The sequence below is a fragment of the Talpa occidentalis genome, unplaced genomic scaffold, assembly GCF_014898055.3.
Source record: "Talpa occidentalis isolate TD23 unplaced genomic scaffold, MPIMG_talOcc4v2.1 talOcc4.2, whole genome shotgun sequence".
Taxonomy (NCBI): Eukaryota; Metazoa; Chordata; class Mammalia; order Eulipotyphla; family Talpidae; genus Talpa; species Talpa occidentalis.
The window spans coordinates 20,667,184-20,686,225 of record NW_023602073.1 but is presented as its reverse complement, the minus strand read 5'-3'; the positions used below and the strand labels follow the sequence as shown (position 1 = coordinate 20,686,225).

At 41.1% G+C, this 19,042-nt stretch overlaps 1 protein-coding gene across 1 annotated transcript; it reads right to left on the bottom strand.

The window, feature by feature from the left end:
- Positions 1 to 296: 296 nt before the first annotated feature.
- On the bottom strand, positions 297 to 17,358 carry LOC119251043 (olfactory receptor 14J1-like). Its single transcript, XM_037518550.1, has 3 exons — positions 16,441 to 17,358; positions 8,431 to 8,475; positions 297 to 422 (listed from the first exon to the last, which is right to left on the bottom strand). Exons 1-3 carry the CDS (start codon positions 17,356 to 17,358, stop codon positions 297 to 299), a joined length of 1,089 nt encoding a protein of 362 aa, XP_037374447.1.
- Positions 17,359 to 19,042: the final 1,684 nt, after the last annotated feature.

The window sequence follows — 19,042 nt, the reverse complement described above, 5'->3', positions numbered from 1 at the left end:
ATCTTGGTGGTAAGAGAAATTAAAAATATATGGGAAAACTGTTGGCTGAAATAAATTGCGACAAGAAAAAATCAATTGAGTTCATTAAAGAAAATATGTCGAGGACCCAGGTCTGAGAACAATCTGCATATAGTTCTGGAAAAGCAGTCTGAAAATGGAGCTTCTCAATGAGGACCTTATACAATTTGCAAGTAAAACATGTCAAGGATCTGGATAGGTGTATGGTTTATATAATAGCTGATGTTGTCTGTATATCAAGGAAAACAAAGAGTTAAAAAAGTACCCTATTTAGAGCTTCATCTTCTGGGAACTGGGAGTTTCAGCTGTTTCTTCAATGCTGAAGTCTGTCTTTCTTTGAAGTTAGTGATTTCCACAGAGACAGCAGTTTCCAAAATGTTACCTTTCCACAAATCATCTTTTTCCTGGGAACAATATTTTAGGACTTGGGCAGTTGCATCTTCGCTCTTGACTTGTGCTTTGTAGTTGCAAATAGGAAAAGTGGACCACAATTTTGTATTTGGTTTACCAAACCTGACATAGTCAACCACAATTTTTAAGGTAAATAAATGAACATAGGAGAAGTTGCCATAACTGTGCTATCTGAGTAATACAAATATTCACACATATAGCTCTATAAACATTACTTCTGCAAATTTAGAATAAAATCTCACACCATGAAGTGTGAAAAAAATTATAATTTTTTTTAAAAATTAGAAATCCTCCATGATCATTTCCATCAGGGTGATGCAAAACAGTTAATATGAGGTTCTTTTCTTATTGCTTCCTGAGTTATTGGAGTTGGGCTATCACATGATATCATGCACTGATAGAGAACACCTGGCTCCCAGCACCCCTGGGTCCTTGTAGAGCTCCACTTAGGCTCTCTCAACCTGGAAGGTCTCTATGAGTAATTTACTGAGGTCACACTGCAAAAATCTCGTTATACCTTTTCTTTGCCTCTTTAGAATCAACGGATTAATTGTTGCTAATGTAGGGGAAATGCTAAATAACATATTAATCTGTTAGTCCTCAGGAGTACATGTTTCTAAATCTTAAAATGATTAAAAGAAAAAATAAAATATTACTAGACTATACCAAAATAATTATATATACTAAAATAATTGTGGCAACAAAAAGAATAGCTATCTAAAAAATGGACAAAAATATTGTGTAAATATAATGCATAGTGATCCAAATTTAAAAATCAATGGATGAATTAATATCAGTTCATTGTTTTGTCAAAGGATGATACAAGTATGATAGATTCTAACCTCTTCAGCTGATATGTGTTCATGCTTATAAAACATTGTAAATTAATGTATATTCCCAGTACTTTATTACAGCAAGAACTTTATTTTTTATTATTTTTTAAAGATTTCTTTATTTATGAATGCAAGAACTAGGGTACAGGCCAGAGATGCAGGAGATGAGGATTCATCAGAGACAGAGTGGGGAACAGAACAGGCAGACTTGTTGTAGAAATGAATTCTAGCCTTTTACCCAGACAGAGAAAGAACAAGCAGTACTTCAGGAATGGTGAGGACAGGAAAAACTTTGCTACTCATGCATGAGGTCCCAGATCTGGGTAGCCCCCTAAGGTCTGAGCACCAGTTTAAGGACCGAGTGCTCCTTTTACATACAACTGTCTACATATCTGTTACATTGATAGCATCGTTCTTCAGCAGGCACAACCATTTGCAGCAAAGTCCCCAGACAAGGGGGGTGGGGGGCAGACAAGGGGGGAAAGATGCCGGCATTCAGGGATGGTCTTGGAGAGAAAGACCAGCTAACTTGCTGCCTGACCTTGTAGATAAGAGTGCTGAGGCCCTGGCCATGAATTTTAAAAGGGAAGGGCCTGTAAGTAAGCAAACTGGTTAATTATGCCTCCTTAGAATGTTCATTGCGCCTGGGCTGGAAGTTCTGCTAGAATCTTTATTATATTCATTTGCTAAATAATATATTTCTCATCACTTACACCTCCTTCCCTTTCAAGATTCATTGCCAGGGCCTCAGCACTCTTATCTAAAAGGTCAAGCTAGCTGTGGTGGTCTCTGCCACACCAAACAATTTCAGCAATTGCTTAACGCTATAAAGACCTGCGCTCCCCATTTAGGGGGAGCGACACTCAGCCTGCAGGGTGTTGTCCCTCACAGACTTTCAATAAAACCCGCTTCAGTCTGATACTCTTGACCTCATTTCCTTTCTAACAAAAGGACCAAAATTTGAGGTTTGTATATTATTAGGCATTATTTTGCAATTTTACATCAGTCCACTAAAACAGAATATTCAAACTATTTGGTTTCTAAAGTCATATCACCAAGCATTTCCTAGCTTCATATTACTAGGTATGGTTACTAAGATTAAACTGAAAATATATAAGAGAAAACTTTTGAGAAAATAAGTTTATATTTTTATTTCATTTTAAAAGCAATATATATTAAGTTGATATTTTGGAAAGCTAAACAATTGAGCTAGATATAGCTTACTTTTTTTTTTAAGATTTATTTATTTATTTATACAAGCACTGGGTACAGTCAGAAGTGTGGGAGGGTGAGAGAATTCACCAGAGCCAGAGTGGGGAATAGAACAGGCAGACTGACGAAATACACTGCTGAGGGGACCAGTGGGCGTGGCAGGAGAGGTCTGTCCCGCCATGTGGGACCCTTGCTGGGGATCAAACCGGTGCTGCAGAGGCTGCGGGCAGCTTCGCAGCCCAGTGTTCAACCGCTGCGCCACCAGGAGAGGCCCTCTTTTTTTTTAATTAATATTTTATTTTATTTATACAAAAACCAGGGTACAGGACAGATGCACGGGAGGGTGAGAGGATTAACCAGAGCCAGAGCAGGGGACAGAACAGGCAGACTGAAGAAATACACTGCTGAGGGGAGCAGCAGGCGAGACAGGAGAGGTGTGCTCGCCATGTGGGTTGCTCTGAGACCCGCAGGGATCCAACCGGCACTGCAGAGACTGCAGACAGCTTCACAGTGCTACACTCAACCGCCTGCACCACCAGGGAGGCTCTCTTAATACATTCTTAAGGTTATAACTTAATCTTACTTGTGGCAATGTTACGGAACACTGGCCTCAGTTTCCAAAAAAAAAAAAAAATCTGTAAAATACCGGTATCTATGAAATATTATTTGGAATACTCTGTAAGACAAAAGAAATATTAAGAAGGACCGGACACTCATTTTTTTTTTACTATTTATTTATTTATTTATACAAGCACTGGGTACAGTCAGAAGGGAAGGTGAGAGAATTCACCGGAGCCAAAGCGGGGAACAAAACAGGCAGACCAACGAAATACACTACTGAGGGGAGCAGCGGGCGGCAGGAGAGGTCTGCGCGCCATGTGGGACCTTCACTTGGTGGCTGAGATCGAACCAGCGCTGCAGAAGCTGTGGGCAGCTTTGCAACCCAGCGCTCAACTGCTGCACCACCTGGGAGGCCCCGGACTCTCAGTTTTGATGACAAAATTCAGGGCAAACCAGGATGGGCTGCTCCTCCTTCTGATAGTATTATAGAATGAAGAGTGCTTTTTTAAAAAAAATATTTTATTTTATATAATTCTTACATCATTTTTCATTCTTACACAATGTATGCATTTTCAATTTGGTTATATTCCCCATACAATTGCACCCCCCCCCCCTTATTTTGACCCTAATCTTCCCTCTCCTGCCCCTCCTGAGACAGGGCAAGCTAGGGTTATTAGGCAGTTTTAGGGACAGTGCAGGAGGGGACCTCTGAAGAATTTAGGGAGGCTTCAGAGATAAGGATAACCAAGGAAATATAACCAATTCCACTGGGAAAAACAAACATCCTAGAACCATTGTTAACAATAGGGGAAAAACAAACATCCTAGTACCACAGATAATCTTGTTAAGGATGGTCCTGGTTTTCTTCAGATGATAAGATAAAGTGTAAAGATGCTCACCAGGAGGGCTAGACCATAAAGGTAAAGTGATAAGCATAACAAATGGGGAAAGAAAATACTGTTAGATAAGGAATGTGACATTTCCCCACTCAGTAAGTGTGAGACCCTCTGAGAGTTAACCAATCAGGGAGAGAAAGAGTAAAATTTAAACCTAATGAGGGAAAAAAAATTATATATTGCCAACATAATATCCCGTACCAGCTCATCTCGGCCCCTCCCAGGTACCTTATACCTGGGAGTCTTTCTTCTTTGTTTCCTTTCTTCCTAAATAAACTTTTCTTTCAAAGACAAGATTTGTCTGTCTCTGCTTACTTACTTCAAAAAGTCTGTGAATTCCTTTCTACGGTTTCGCCAGACAAGAACTCGTGGTAAAGCGGCAGCAGTTGTTACACACGCCAGCATCACTCCTAACCCCGCAGATAAACACAAACAGTTTGCAGCAACATGGATGGAGCTGGAAGGGATCATGCTCAGCTAAATAAGTCAGAAAGAAAAAGAAATATACTGGATAGTCTCACTCATAGCAGGAATTTAGAAAACCTAAATAAGAGACCAGGAAAAAGACAAAGTAATACAAAGTAATACAAAGTAGAAGAGTGCTTTTAAGGATGAGCATTAAAGTACTGTTATGGGGAAAAGGGTGTCATTTTCGTCTCAATAGACTTGAGCCCAAGTGAGTGCACATTCCTTCATTTGATGAAGGATAATCATGTAAAAGGTGTTATTTTTGTAAGATGGAAACAATTGAGTAAAAACATTTTGCTCTTTTCCAACAGATGCTCTGCCCTAAATGATGCAAAACTAAGGAAAGTGGTGTTTTATTACCGAGAATGAGAAAGTGTATCAATCACCTGACAGAAACTGCAAGGAGTATTGGCCAGAGACAGCAGCTGGATCTGTTGTAGAGCAACCCCGATACAAAACGGGGTGCCTGACTGTGGGTCCTCACCCGCGCACTTAAAAGGACTTATCAATGCTCTACTGCAGGCACACGTGAAAGGTTAATAAAAGGTTTATTTACAAAGGGAAGGGGAAATGAGGAAATGTACAGCTCTGGGAGAAAAGTGGGAGACAAAGTTTTAAATGAGTCCTACCCGATCCGCTGATTAGGAATCCCAAAATGGCGCTCTGAGAGCTGGCCGCCAGCCAGGAGCGGTGAAGCCAGGAGGGGAGCGATCGCGAGTCAGAGAGCCCAAGGCCCACGTGTTTGGTTTTTTATATCCAACCTGGCTGCCCAACTCCACCCTCAGGTCCCAGCCACCCTCCCTTGGTGGTGATGGGATTTGTCTTTCCCAGAGTCTTGATGGCTTTAGTCTGGAGTGACGGTGGAGTCCACAAAGTTAATCCTGTATGGGATTAACTCAGGACATCACTTCCTCCTAACAATTCCCCCCTTTCACTTTTTGCCACCATTTCCATGGTGATGAAGATCAAACATATGGATGCTGGGATACAGTCTCAGATGAAAGTTTTCCAGGGTTCCAGTCTGAAAGAAAACGAATGAAACAAACACACCGGAGAAACCAAAAATCATATTTGCGCTTATGGTAGCCAGTGCCATAGGGAAGCCCAATTTCCCCATGGGGCTGACTAACCACGGATGGTTTTTGTCCTAAATCTTCGTGGTCACCAAATCTGTTATAGGACAGGGAGAGGGGCAACCCAAACCCCACAAACCTGCCTATTCTAAATGGGTTCTGCCATCCGCCGCATCAACACAAAACATATAAGACTTTAATTGGAAGGACCTTTAATAAAACTAGGAAACAATACAGGAAAGGCAAAGAGTCTAGTTTCTAAATGAAGCACCCAAAGTTACCCATCCCCTCATGGGTAAAAGTCCATCCAAATGGGATTGGCCCAGAGCAAAGCCCCAAAGCCTGCCACAAGTCTAAAGCATCTTCCAGTGGGGACCCACAGCAAAGGGTCAGAAATAACCAGACAAGCCCGGAAGGAAAAGAGCAAAATCAACATTAAGATAAAAGCTGCCATTGTCACCTCCCCACGGGTCTCACCCACATCTGTGTCACCCAGTCTATGACCAAAAGACAAGCGCAGTTTCTTCATGTGTCTCTAGGCTCCATGCGCCTCCTCCAGGTCTCCTGGCTCCATCCTGCTTCCTTCCTCAGTCTCTTCTGCAGCTTCTCCTCTTCCTGCTCAGCTCCACCCTCCCTTGGGTGGGGCAGGGAACATGGAACCTCCCCCTTTCCTGGGGACCACCCTGTTACAGATCTATCCAAAAGAAACTCTGAAGGTTGCTTCCCAGTGACCCTTCTGAGAAGAGGGAAGGATTGTGGGAATTACAGCAAATCCTGGACTACTAGATTGACTGGAAGGTTGGGGTGAGATGAGGGGAGAGGAGGCCCACAATCTAGGCTAAAGTACTGTGGGTACTTTTGTAACAGGGTGGTCCCCAGGAAAGGGGGAGGTTCCAGGTTCCCTGCCCCACCCAAAGGAGGAGAGCTGGGCTGGGAGAAGAGAAGCTGGAGGAGGGAGGGAGGGAGGAAGGGAAGAAGGGAGAAAGGAAGGAAGGAAGGAGCCAGAAGGAGACTTGGTGGAGGCACATGGAGCAGAGACATATGAAGAAACTGCACTTGCCTTTGGGTCAAGGACTGGATGAAACAAATGTGAGTGAGAGACCAGTGGGGAGGATAACAGTGGCAGCTTTTATCTTGATTTTGATTTTGCTCTTTTCCTCCCAGACTTGTCTGGCTGTTTCTGACTCTTTTCTATGCCCCTCCCTGCCCCAAAGGTGCTTTAGACGTGTGGCAGGCTTTGGGGCCTTGCTCTGGGCCAATCCTGCTTGGGTGGACTTTTACACACAAGAGGACGGGTAACTTTGGGTGCTTGATTTAGAAACTAGATTCTTTGCCTTTCCTGTGAGACAGGGCAAGCTAGGGTTATTAGGCAGTTTTAGGGACAGTGCAGGAGGGGACCTCTGAAGAATTTAGGGAGGCTTCAGAGATAAGGACAACCAAGGGAATGTAACCAATTCCACTGGGAAAAACAAACATCCCAGGACCATTGTTAACAATAGGGGAAAAACAAACATCCTAGGACCACGGACAATATTAAGGATGGTCCTGGTTTTCTTCAGGTGATAAGATAAAGTGTAGAGATACTCACCCAGAGGACTCAGCCATAAAGATAAAGCGATAAGCATAATAAATGGGGAAAGACAAACCTGTTAGATAAGGAATGTGAAGATCCCCCACTCAGTAGCAGATTAAGTGAGACAGCGGAGAACTAACCAATCATAAAGAGACTGGTGGAGCTTTAGAATAATGAGGGAAAAAAGGTCTATATTCCCTGAGACAAGACTCCACTTTGGCTTCCTTGCCCCTCCCTGGGAGTCCCACTTTATTTCTGTTCTTTTTCTCCTCAATAAACTTTTTCTTTCTATAAACGAAACTGCCTCTTCTCGCTTGCTTGCCTGAGTGCCTGCGAAGTTCCTGCTGCGGCTTCGTGAGACACCAACCCGTGGGGGTCTAGTGGCTGGGGCTCAGCGCTGCCCCTGCAGCCTGGGATCCGTTCCTGGCTGGGAGACTAGGCCTGACAATTCTGGTATCGCCTGTATTGTTTATTGTTTACTAACTGTTTTCAAATTCCTTCCTATTTAAGTCTTATATGTTTTGTGTTGATGAGGCAGATGGCAGAACCTATTTAGAGCAGGCAGGTTTGCAGATTCTGGGGTACCCCTCTTCCTGCCCTGTAACACTTTGATGTGGTAGTGGGTGGTAATGATGTCGTTTTGGAGTTTGGAGTGTGCTGTCCTTGGGTTCACTCTGGGAAAGAGCGCCCCTTTCTTTCTTTCTTTCTTTTTTTTTTTTTATAGAGGCATGTTATTTATTTGTTGGTTTTGTTTGTTTGTTTTGTTTATACATGCACTGGGTACAGTCAGAAGCGCGGGAGGGTGAGAGAATTCACCAGAGCCAGAGCGGGGAGCAGAGCAGGCAGAAGGACCCAAGTACACTGCTGAGGGGAGCAGCGGGCGGCAGGAGAGGTCTGCGCGCCATGTGGGACCCTCCTCCGGTGGCTGGGGAGCAGCCGGGGATCGAACCGGCGCCGCAGAGGCCGCGGGCAGCTTCGCAACCCAGCGCTCAACCACTGCACCACCACCGGGGAGGCCCAAGAGCTCCCCTTTCAATGGCACACAGTGAGTTTTCCAGGCGAGTTTCTCCATGAGACAAAGACATTGGCTATATTTAAAAGACAGATTTATTAGGGAAAGGGACAGAAGTGTAAAAGACACTTGCACAGACACAAGCGGCCAGGAAGAGCTGCCCGGATGGGACAGGTTTGCTGAGAGAGACCTGCATGGTTGCAGGCGGGCATCTTTGAGGAGAGCGGCCTCTGCTGAGGGAGATCAGTGATGAGAAGTCCCAGCATGGTACAGATCATGGGCAGCCAGAAAGCTGTTGCCCTGTAGAGGGAGAGAGTTGGTGAAAGAAGCACCTGCATAGGCACAGGTGGGCAGAAGAAGTGCTGCCCCGAGCCAGTGCAGAGACTGCACTGACACAGTCTTCTTTCTTTGGGAGGTACTCACTCCTTGTGAGCCTTTGGCTAGTTGCTGATATTGAATAACTATGCAGAATCTGAAAGGGACTGGAGATTCTACAATGGACTCAATCTCCATATCTTTACCTTGGGGTCTGTTAGTCTCAATATCCATATCTTGACCTTCAGGCCTGTGCTCTAGACACTCCCCACAGCAGTCTGATACATGCTTGCATCTTATGATTTGTAATGTAGGCGTTGGCGCCTAAGGATCTTGGTTTCTATAGCTGGGTCAATGACTATGCTAATCCCTTCTACCCTCATCTGCACCTCTTAGCATTTTGTGAGCTAGGGTTCTGATCTTATAGCACCTCCTTTTCAGTTTTTCTATTCTTGTCCTCCATCAGTAACATACTTTGGAGGGTTGTAAGCCTATTCCCCTAAATCATAAGCAGTGTTGCAGAGCAATGTTATAGCAATAAAGAAAAAATACAAAAACTAAAAATAGAAATTCCATATGATCCAGTTATCCCTTTTCTGTGTAAGTACAAAAAAGTACAATCACACTAAATCAAATAGATAATATATGTCACAATTTTTATTGCAGTATTTTGTTACAATAGCCAAGGGTAAGAAAGAAACTAAATGCTCAAGGACAAATGATCGGCTAAAAAGTATGCTATATATCATACAATGGAATAGCACTTGGGTGTCCTGTGCAATTGTTAAGGTAAAGATATGGAGATTCAGCCCATTGTAGAATCTCCAGTCCTTTTCAGATTCTGCAGTTATCCAAAATCAGCAACTAATTGAAGACTCACAAGGATTGAGCCCCTCCTAAAGAGAAATATTTCTATCAGTACAGTCTTTGCACTGGCTCAGGGCAGCAGTCCCTCTGCCCACCTGTGCCTATGCAGGTGCTTCTTTTCAACAACTCTGCTCCTCTTCATGGCAGCAGAATTCCTGCCTGCCCATGACCTGTACCATGCCTGGCTTCACTGCCCTCTCCCAATAGAGGCAGCTCTCCTCAAGGCTGCCCACATGTGGCCATGCAGGCCTCTCTTAGCAAACCTGTTCCTCTCAGTGTAGCTCTTCCTGCCTGCTGGTGTCTATGCAAGTGTCTTTTACTCTTCTGTCCCTTTCCCTAATAAACCTGCTCCTTAAATATAACTAATGTCTCTGTCTCATGGAGAAACTGCCTGGGAAACTCGCCCTGTGCGGCTGAAAGGGGAGCTCTGGTGAAACCTTTCCCGGGGTGAACCCAAGGACCACACACCGCAAACCCATTAACTCCAAAACAATATCAGATGAAGGCCTCCCTGGTGGCACAGCGGTTGAGCACTAGGCTGCGAAGCTGCCTGCAGCCTCTGCAGCACAAGTTTGATCCCTGGCCTCTGGCAAGGGTCCCACATGGCGTGACAGACCTCTCCTGCAGCGCCTGCTGCTCCCCTCAGCAGTGTATTTCATCAGTCTAGTCTGTTCTGTTCACCGTTCTGACTCTGGTGAATTCTCTCACCCTCCCACACTTCTGACTGTACCCAGTGCTTGTATAAATAAATAAATAAATCTTTAAAAAAAAACAATATAAGATGAACCCCACCATTTGCCCCAACATGTGTGGCCCCGAGGGTATTATGCTGAGTGAGATAAGACACCAAAAAAAGGTTAGTACAGTAGGATTTCACTCGATGTGTTGTATAGAGAACCAGACAAACAGAGAACTGAATAATACAAAAACAAACTTTTGGACCAATTAGTGGTTACCAGAGGGGAAGGGGAAGAAGAGTGGGTAAATCAGGTGCAATGTGTCAATTGTATGGAGAAGAACAGAATCTGAGCTTTAGTGATGAACTTAATGTAGAACACACACAAGTTGATTTTTAATGATGCACACTTGAAACTTACATAATGTTAAACTGCAAGAGTAATTTCAATAAAGAAATTAATTTAAGTATTGAAAAAATCTACAAAGCCATTACACTAATAATTACATATAATGGATGAGAGAATTTTTAAAGACTTTAATAAATTCAAAATTTTTCTGACCAGGAATTGGAAGACATAATCTTTTTAATTTTTCTGCTTTATTATTGATGAATGTAATTACAAACAAAATTTCAGCTGGTATGTTTTGGAATTGGAAAACTGATTTTAAAGTTTGTGTAAATAGAGAGTGGAGAAGCTAGACAATCTGGAAGAATAGAGTACTTCATATAATAAATTACTACAAAACTACAGTAATTTATAGAGTTTGATATTATACTTGCTTGACAGTACATTGTTCATTTAATTATATTAATTAAGTACATATGTTACAGAGCAGGGAGAGGGGCACCCCAAATCCTGCAAACCTGCCTGCTCTAAATAGGTTCTGCCATCTGCCACATCAACACAAAACATGTAAGACTTTAATGGGAAGGGACTTTAATACAATTAGGAAACAATACAGGAAAGTCAAAGAATATAGTCTCTAAATCAAACACCCAAACTTACCCACCCCCTCGTGGGTAAAAGTCCACCCAAACAGGATTGGCCCAGAACAAGAAACTAAAGCTGCCGCAAGTCCAAAGCATCTTCCAGTGGTGACCCACAGAAAAGGATCAGAAACAACCAAACAAGTCTGGGAGGAAAAAAGAGCAAAATCACTATCAAGATAAAAACTGCCATTGTCACCTCCCCATGGGTCTCTCACCCACATCTGCGTCACCCAATCCACGACCAAAAGGCAAGCGCAGTTTCTTCACATCTCTCTCTGTTCCACGTGCCTCCTCCAGGGCTCCTTCTTGCTCTCCATCCTGCTTCCTTCCTTCCTCAGTCTCTTCTGCAGCTTCTTCTCTCCCTGCTCAGCTCCACCCTCCTTTGGGTGGGGTAGGAAACCTGGAACCTCCCCTTTTCCTGGTGACCACCCTATTGCACATAGAATCCTAAAATATTAGTCAGCAATCATAAAGATAGTTATTGAATTTGTAAAATTAAAATATAAAACATTTTACTTGGTTATCTCAGAACTTTACTTTATATGTATGTCAATCATAATATATCCTTAGGTTTTGGGGGACATATCTGAAATAACCTCAAACATCCACACTAAATTTCTTTGACAACCCATACTTTGTTTTAAAAATGTATGCAACTTCCATAATATATCATGTTTTTTCCAACAGAAAAATAGATTCAATATTGAATTATTTTGAATTTTTTCTAGACCTATAAGCAAAACTAGTAAAAAGAATATATAGCAATTTTATTGCATGAACTCACTATACACAGCCACTAACAAGCACACTGCCTTAATAAAATGAACAAATTAACCATAATTATTTTCATTAATAAATATTAATTATTTTATTTCATTCCATACAATTAGGAGACTACATGAAAATCTAGTCATAAGTTGAGAGAATTCATGTGAATACATAATAGTTGTTAACATTTGGATGTGGAAGAGCTCACTGTACTTCACTGCCAGGAAATGCTGCTTTGCACTGTTCTTTTAGGCAATACTTGGGAGGCTTGTCTTGTGAGTTATGGGCATTCATTGTGAGTAAAAGAAAAGCAAAGAGGTAACCAGAAACCAGGTACATTGACTGCATTTACTGAACATTTACATGCCCAAAGCATGATGCTGAGAAATATGTGGAAATTTGAGAAATTAAAAGCAGAACATAACAGGGTTTGGGGAGGGAATTGTGTTAAAAAGCCACAAACATGACGAAGAATTCATCAGGAGCCATCTGAGGAGAAGCCCCTATGTGTCTGGGGTCAGTTAGTCAGTGTTTTTTTGTAACTGTTTTTTCATAAAGTGCAGTTGAATACACTCATTTTTAAAAGGCCAAATTTTATGCCAATATGTGGTCACTACAAAATCTGTCTGTTTTTTATAAGGAAACAAAAAACTAGTAGAAAGAAAAGAAACAACCTACTTACAATCATATCAAAAAGTATAAAATACCAAAGACAACTTTACAAAGAAGTTTATAGACACATACGCTAGATAATAAACACAATGTTGAAAAAAAGAGGACACAAGGAAATGGGAAGATAGTCTGTTCTCAAGGGTTTTAACATCTTTAAAATGTCCAACTTACCTAAAAACATACATACCTTTAATGCAATCCCTATCAAAATTTCAATGGCATGTTTCATAGAAATACAACAAATAGAATTTGTATAGAATCATAAAAACCATGCATAGTTAAAACAATCCTAAGGAAAAAGAATGGTGGGATCACTTCTCTGAACTTAAACTCTACTTAAAAAAGCATTAGTATCAATAAGAATTTGATTCTATCAAATTGGTTAGTAGTATCAAATTAGAATTTGATACTAGAATAACAACAGGCATAAAAATCAAAGGAACAGAATAGAGAGTTCAGAATTTTAGGCACATTTATATCATCAGCTAATTTATCACAAAGATCAAGAGCAAATGATAGAAAAGGGGGCATCTCTTCAGTAAATAGTGTTGGTAAATATGGGTACCCACATGAAAAAGAATGACTAGGGCCTCCCCGGTGGCGCAGCGGTTGAGCGCCGGGTTGCAAAGCAGCCCGCAACCTCTGCAGCCCCGGTTCGATCCCCGGCTGCTCCCCGGCCACCAGAGAAGGGTCCCACATGGTGCGCAGACCTCTCCTGCCGCCCGCTGCTCCCCTCAGCAGTGTGCTTCGGTCCTTCTGCCTGCTCTGCTCCCCGCTCTGGCTCTGGTGAATTCTCTCACCCTCCCGCGCTTCTGACTGTACCCAGTGCTTGTATAAATAAATAAATAAAAATAAATCTTTGAAAAAAAAAAAAAGAATGACTAGACCAGGATATAGAAGAAAAAGGTAACCTATGAATGGGAGAAGCTATTTACAAACCATATATCAAACACGGAATTAATGTCAAAATATATAATCAACTCATACAATTCAGCATTTAAAAAATCTTATTAAAAAGGGCCAGAGGATCTGAACAGGCTCTTCTCCATAGAACTCAGCCAGCCAACAGACTCATGAAAAGATATTCAGCTCTCTTATTATGGGGACTGCACATCCAAGCCACCCAGACATCTCACCTCACACCTGTGAGAAGGGCTGTTATCCAGAAGAAACAACAGGTTCTGGAGAAGAGGTAGAGGAAAGGGAATCCTTGTACAATGGTACATTGATGCAAAATATGGAAAACAAGATGCAGATGCCTCTTGGTTTTCTTTCAAAGAATATGAAACTACTAATTTGAAAAGTTATATGGACAATTATGTTCATTGAATCCCCATTTACAACACATATTACCCTTAACAGATGGCTGCAGAAAGAAGATATGAAATGTACTACACACAACAGCATAGTATTCAGCTATATTTTTAAGAGGAATCCTGTAACAAGGATGTAACCTGAGGGGATCATGCTAAGTGAAACAAATCATGAAGAGAAAGATCAACATTATGACTTTCACTGTCTATGGAATATAAAGAAGCAAAAATAGTTGAACACATAAACCCCAACAAACGGCTAATTTCATGACAGCAGAAAGCTGGTTACCACAGGGAAAGGGAGTGGTGGTGGGTGGGGGGCTGCTTTCAATGTCAGCAGATGGTAACTAGGCCTCTGGGGGTGGTTGCTTTGTGGTATATATACTATGAGGTATAAAACTGACCCCTGAAACTTACACATTGTTGTTAATCAATGATACCTTAAAAAAGAAAGAGAAGATAGATGCTATGACACTGCACATGGAAGTAGCATAAACAAGCTATCTAGCCTTGGGTTTTCTTCCTATACGTGTCATTTGATTACAGAAAATGAAAACATCACTTAAAATATTCTAAATCATTCTGTAAATCTTGCATTAGAACAGAACCAAGAATGAGTGTTGATATATTGTCATTCATTGTGTTTTGTCAATACACAATTGTAATGTGTTTTGTATATTTAATATTTTTTCCCTTAATCAGAATATACAACCACATGAGTTTCTGAAGTCATATAACCAAACTTTTATTAGCTTTTTTTTAACCAAGATGGCTATTAAGAACAGAAATATATAACATGTTTGAGAATAAGTTTATATATTTATTTCACTCAACAAGAAATATTTAAAAGTTTACATTTTAGAAAGCTAAACATCGAGCTAGATTAAACTTTCTAAATTCATATATTTACGATATAATTTGACTCATGATAACATATTTTTGTAGGAACTTTTTTTTTTAAATTTATTATTTATACAAGAACTGGGGTACAGGCCAGATACGCAGGAGGGTGAGAGGATTCACCGGAGACAGAGTGGGAACAGAACAGGCAGACTGACGAAATACACTGCTGAGGGGAAGCAGCGGCAGAGACAGGAGAAGTCTGCCATGCCATGTGGTATTCTCGCCGGCTGGTCGGGATCAAACCTGCACTGCAGAGGCTGCGGACAGCTTCACAGCACTGTGCTCAACCACTGCACCACCAGGGAGGGCCTTTGTGTGAACTATTATATGGAGCAATCTGACACAGAAAAAAATATTCTGAAGGACAGAATTCTTGTTTTGAAATAACAAAGATTTGGGGCAAACCAGGATGAGCTGATCCCCCTTTCACAGTTTAATTGAAAACAATAATGACTCATAGAGGTGAGAATTAAACTCATATTTGGAAAAGGAGATGTTATATTCAGCACAAATGATTTGGGACCAAGTGAGTGCAAATCCCGTTCTTTTTGTCAAGGGGAGACAAGTAAAAGAGTGACTTTGCAGAGAGATATTTTAATCTGTATTTTCAAGAGCAATGCTTATAGAGCTATATGTGAAGATTTGTATTACCCAGACAGCACATATTAATGACAACTTTCTTTTTTTTTTTCAAATTTTTAAAATTTATATATTTATTTAATGAATTTTATTTTTATATTCCCCATACAATTGCAACCCCCTTATTTTGACCCCAATCCCTCCCTTCCTGCCCCCCACCCCCCACAGAGTGTCTCTGGTTCATAGTTTTTTGTTGATTTTGATTTTCACTTTCTTATAGTTATTCTTTTTCCTGGTCCCTTATTTAAGTTTTCTAGATTCCTGCTATGAGTGAGACCATGTGGTATTTTTCTTTTTCTTTCTGGCTTTTTCGCTGAGCATGATCCCTTCCAGCGCCATGATAACTTTCTTATATGACAACTTGCCTATGCTCATTTCTCTACTTACCTTAAGATTCCTGGTTTGGTTAAGGAAAGTTAACAATTTGGATCCCCATCTTCCTGGTCCCAACTAAAAGGCTCTAGCCAAGGGCTAAGATGGTCCTGAAGAAGTTGTGCCCGGGGAAAATGCTGTTTGTGAAAAAAGGAACATTTTGGAAATAGCTGCCTCTGGATAATTCACTAACTTCAAAGAATGGCAGGCTTCAAGGCTTATGGCAGGGCTAAAACCCCCAGCTCAATGAAAATTGAGCTCCAAATATAAAGGGAATTTTTTTAAAAGATTTATTAATTTATACAAGCACTGGGGCAGAGGCCAGAGGCACAGGAGGGTGAGGATTCACCAGAGACAGAGCAGGGAGCAGAACAGGCAGAAGGACCAAAGTACACTGCTGAGGAGAGCAGCAGGTGAGATAGGAGGTCTGTCGTGCCATGTGGGAATCTCACTGGCTGGCCAGGAATTGAACCGGCACCGCAGAGGCTGCAGACAGCTTTCCAGTGCTATGCTCAGCCTGCTGCGCCACCGAGGAGGCCCCTAAAGGGAAATTTTTAACAGCCCTCCTTGTTTTCCTCGTGAATGGACAACATCAGAGAGATACATTAGGAGACACCTGCCTGGATCCTTGCTATGTATCCCTTGCAAATTATATAAAATCCTTATTGAGAGCTCAAATTTTGGACAGTTTGTCCAGAACTCTCTAGAGACTATTTTCAGACTTGATTCCTCAGTCTTGATCCTTCATAAACTCACTTACTTGGCGTTTGTCTCTCTATATTTAAGCCAAGAGTTTTCTCCAATATATCTTGAACTTGTCTCTCAATAAAGAATAAAGAGATGTGCCTCAACAAAATAATCAGGCTTGTCTTCTTTGGAGAACTTTTCTCAGAGCTGCCTTTATGGCTTGATTTCTCAGGCTATAGATCATTGGGTTGAGTGTTGGGGGCACAACTGTGTACATAATAGTCAACAAAATGTCCAGTGCACTGGGAGATTCAGAAGGTGGTTTGAGAAACTCAAAAACACTGGTTGTAATAAACAACATGACCACAGCCAGGTGGGGAAGGCAAGTTGAAAAGGCCTTGGCTCTACCCTCAGCAGATGGCATCCTCAGCACAGTGGAGAATATCTTTGTGTAGGACACTCCAATAAAGGTGATGCAAAGAAAGGCCACCAGAGACAAGAAGCCAGTGACACCAACCTCTCTGATATACTCATTAGAACAAGAGAGTTTCATGAGCTGTGGAATATCACAGAAGAACTGGTGAATGATATGGGAACCACAGAAGTGCATGGAGAAAGTGGCAGCTGTGTGCATGGCACCAGAAATGATCGCACTGATCCAGATGCCTAGGACTCCTTGGACGCATTTGCTGACATCCATGATGATTTCATAGTGCAGTGGAAAGCAGATGGCCATGTAGCGATCATACGACATTACTGTGAGCATGGACAGCTCAGCAGAACCACAGAGAATGAAAGCAAAACTTTGCACTATGCATTCCCATAGGGAAATATAGCCATTCTGCATGAAAGAGTTGCAAATGTATCTTGGTACAGTCACGGAAATGTAGCACAGATCCAGGAAGGAGAGATGTTTCAGGAAGAAATACATGGGTGAGTGAAGACTACCATCTATGAAAGTTGCGGTGATAATGAGGATGTTGCCAATTACCGCCACCATGTATAAGACTAAGAACAGAGAAGCAAGAACGAGTTCTAGCTCAGGCTTGGCAGAAAATCCCATCAGAAGAAACCCACTCATTGTAAAATTAGCCATAGTTCTTCTTAATTTCTGAAAGATGCTGACTGCAAGAAAAGATGGGAACCATTGGAAATTTCTTTTGCTTAACCTCCCAACCACACTGGATTCAATGAAGTTAGGCATGAAGTCACTGGACATTATCTCATCATCATAAATGTGAAAGTAGTTTTTTATACTAATCATCTTGTGCAATTTTAAATTACTTCATGGAAACATAGGTTAGGAAGATCGTAAATTTGAGAATTGCCCATTTTAGTCAAATGAAAGAAAAATGAATGTATATATAAAGTTTATAAAATATCTTTTAGAATATATAATTTTAATAATGGGACTATGGAGCATTTTTTTTCTTATTTCTATTAAAAGTGTTATATAGTTCATAAACTCACATTTATTAACTTTTGTTAGCTGCCTATTTTTTTCATTAATCATTCTATATATTCATATACTACTCAACTACTGTAGCTTTATTATTGCAGTGTAATAATGTTGCATTGTAAATGAGAGAAAAAATTCCTCATGTTTTTAACTAAGCACTTATTTTCTCACTAATTATAATTTTGAAATGCCAAATTAATAACTAATTCATGTACCTAATTATGACATATAAATAACTGTTATCATTAACATAGTATATCATACAGATTGATCTGAAAAATACTATTTTCCCAAAAGAAAAATAATTGAACAGCCCTTCCATATGCATATTTTAAAAGAAAATAATATGGCTCATATAAAGGACAAATACCATCTACTGTAATTCTTAGTATAAAACAACTATGGAATATGTTCACACCCAACAAATTAGTGAAACATTAAAAATACATAATCAGTAGAATATATATATATTTAAATATTCTTTTTTTTAAAGATTTTTATTTATTTATTTATACAAGCACTGGGTACAGTCAGAAGCGCGGGAGGGTGAGAGAATTCACCAGAGCCAGAGCGGGGAGCAGAGCAGGCAGAAGGACCGAAGCACACTGCTGAGGGGAGCAGCGGGTGGCAAGAGAGGTCTGCGTGCCATGTGGGACCCTCCTCAGGTGGCCGGGGAGCAGCCGGGATCGAACCGGCACTGCAGAAGCTACTGGCAGCTTTGCAACCCGGCGCTCAACTGCTGCGCCACCGGGGAGGCCCCAGTAGAATATATTATGATGAAAGATATCTGGTGATTACATATATCTGAGGAGGTGTGACTAAAGACCTCTATATCAAGTACAGTCTTATAAACAGATGCTACATCAATAAAATGAATGCAATTAAAATAATAAAGAATATGATTTATTTAAAAAATAAATAAGCTCAATACAAGCAAGTGGTATGATCAAATTTGTGCATTCTTTTTTTTTTTTTTAAAGATTTATTTATTTATACAAGAACCGGGGTACAGGCCAGAGGCGTGGGAGGGTGAGAGAATTCACCAGAGACAGAGAAGGGAGAAGAACAGGCAGAGGACCGAAATACATTGCTGAGGGGAGCAGCGGGCAAGACAGGAGAGGCCTGCCTCGCCATGTGGGTTTCTTCCTGGCTGGCAAGGAATCAAACCTGTGCTGCAGAAGCTGCAGACAGCTTCACAGCACTGTGCTCAACCCACTGTGCCATTGGAGAGGCCCAAATTTGTGCTTTGTTTATGGAAAAGAGCAAATTATTATTGGTCCATAGGTATTATTTAAGACTTTGTCTTTTTTATGAATCTCAC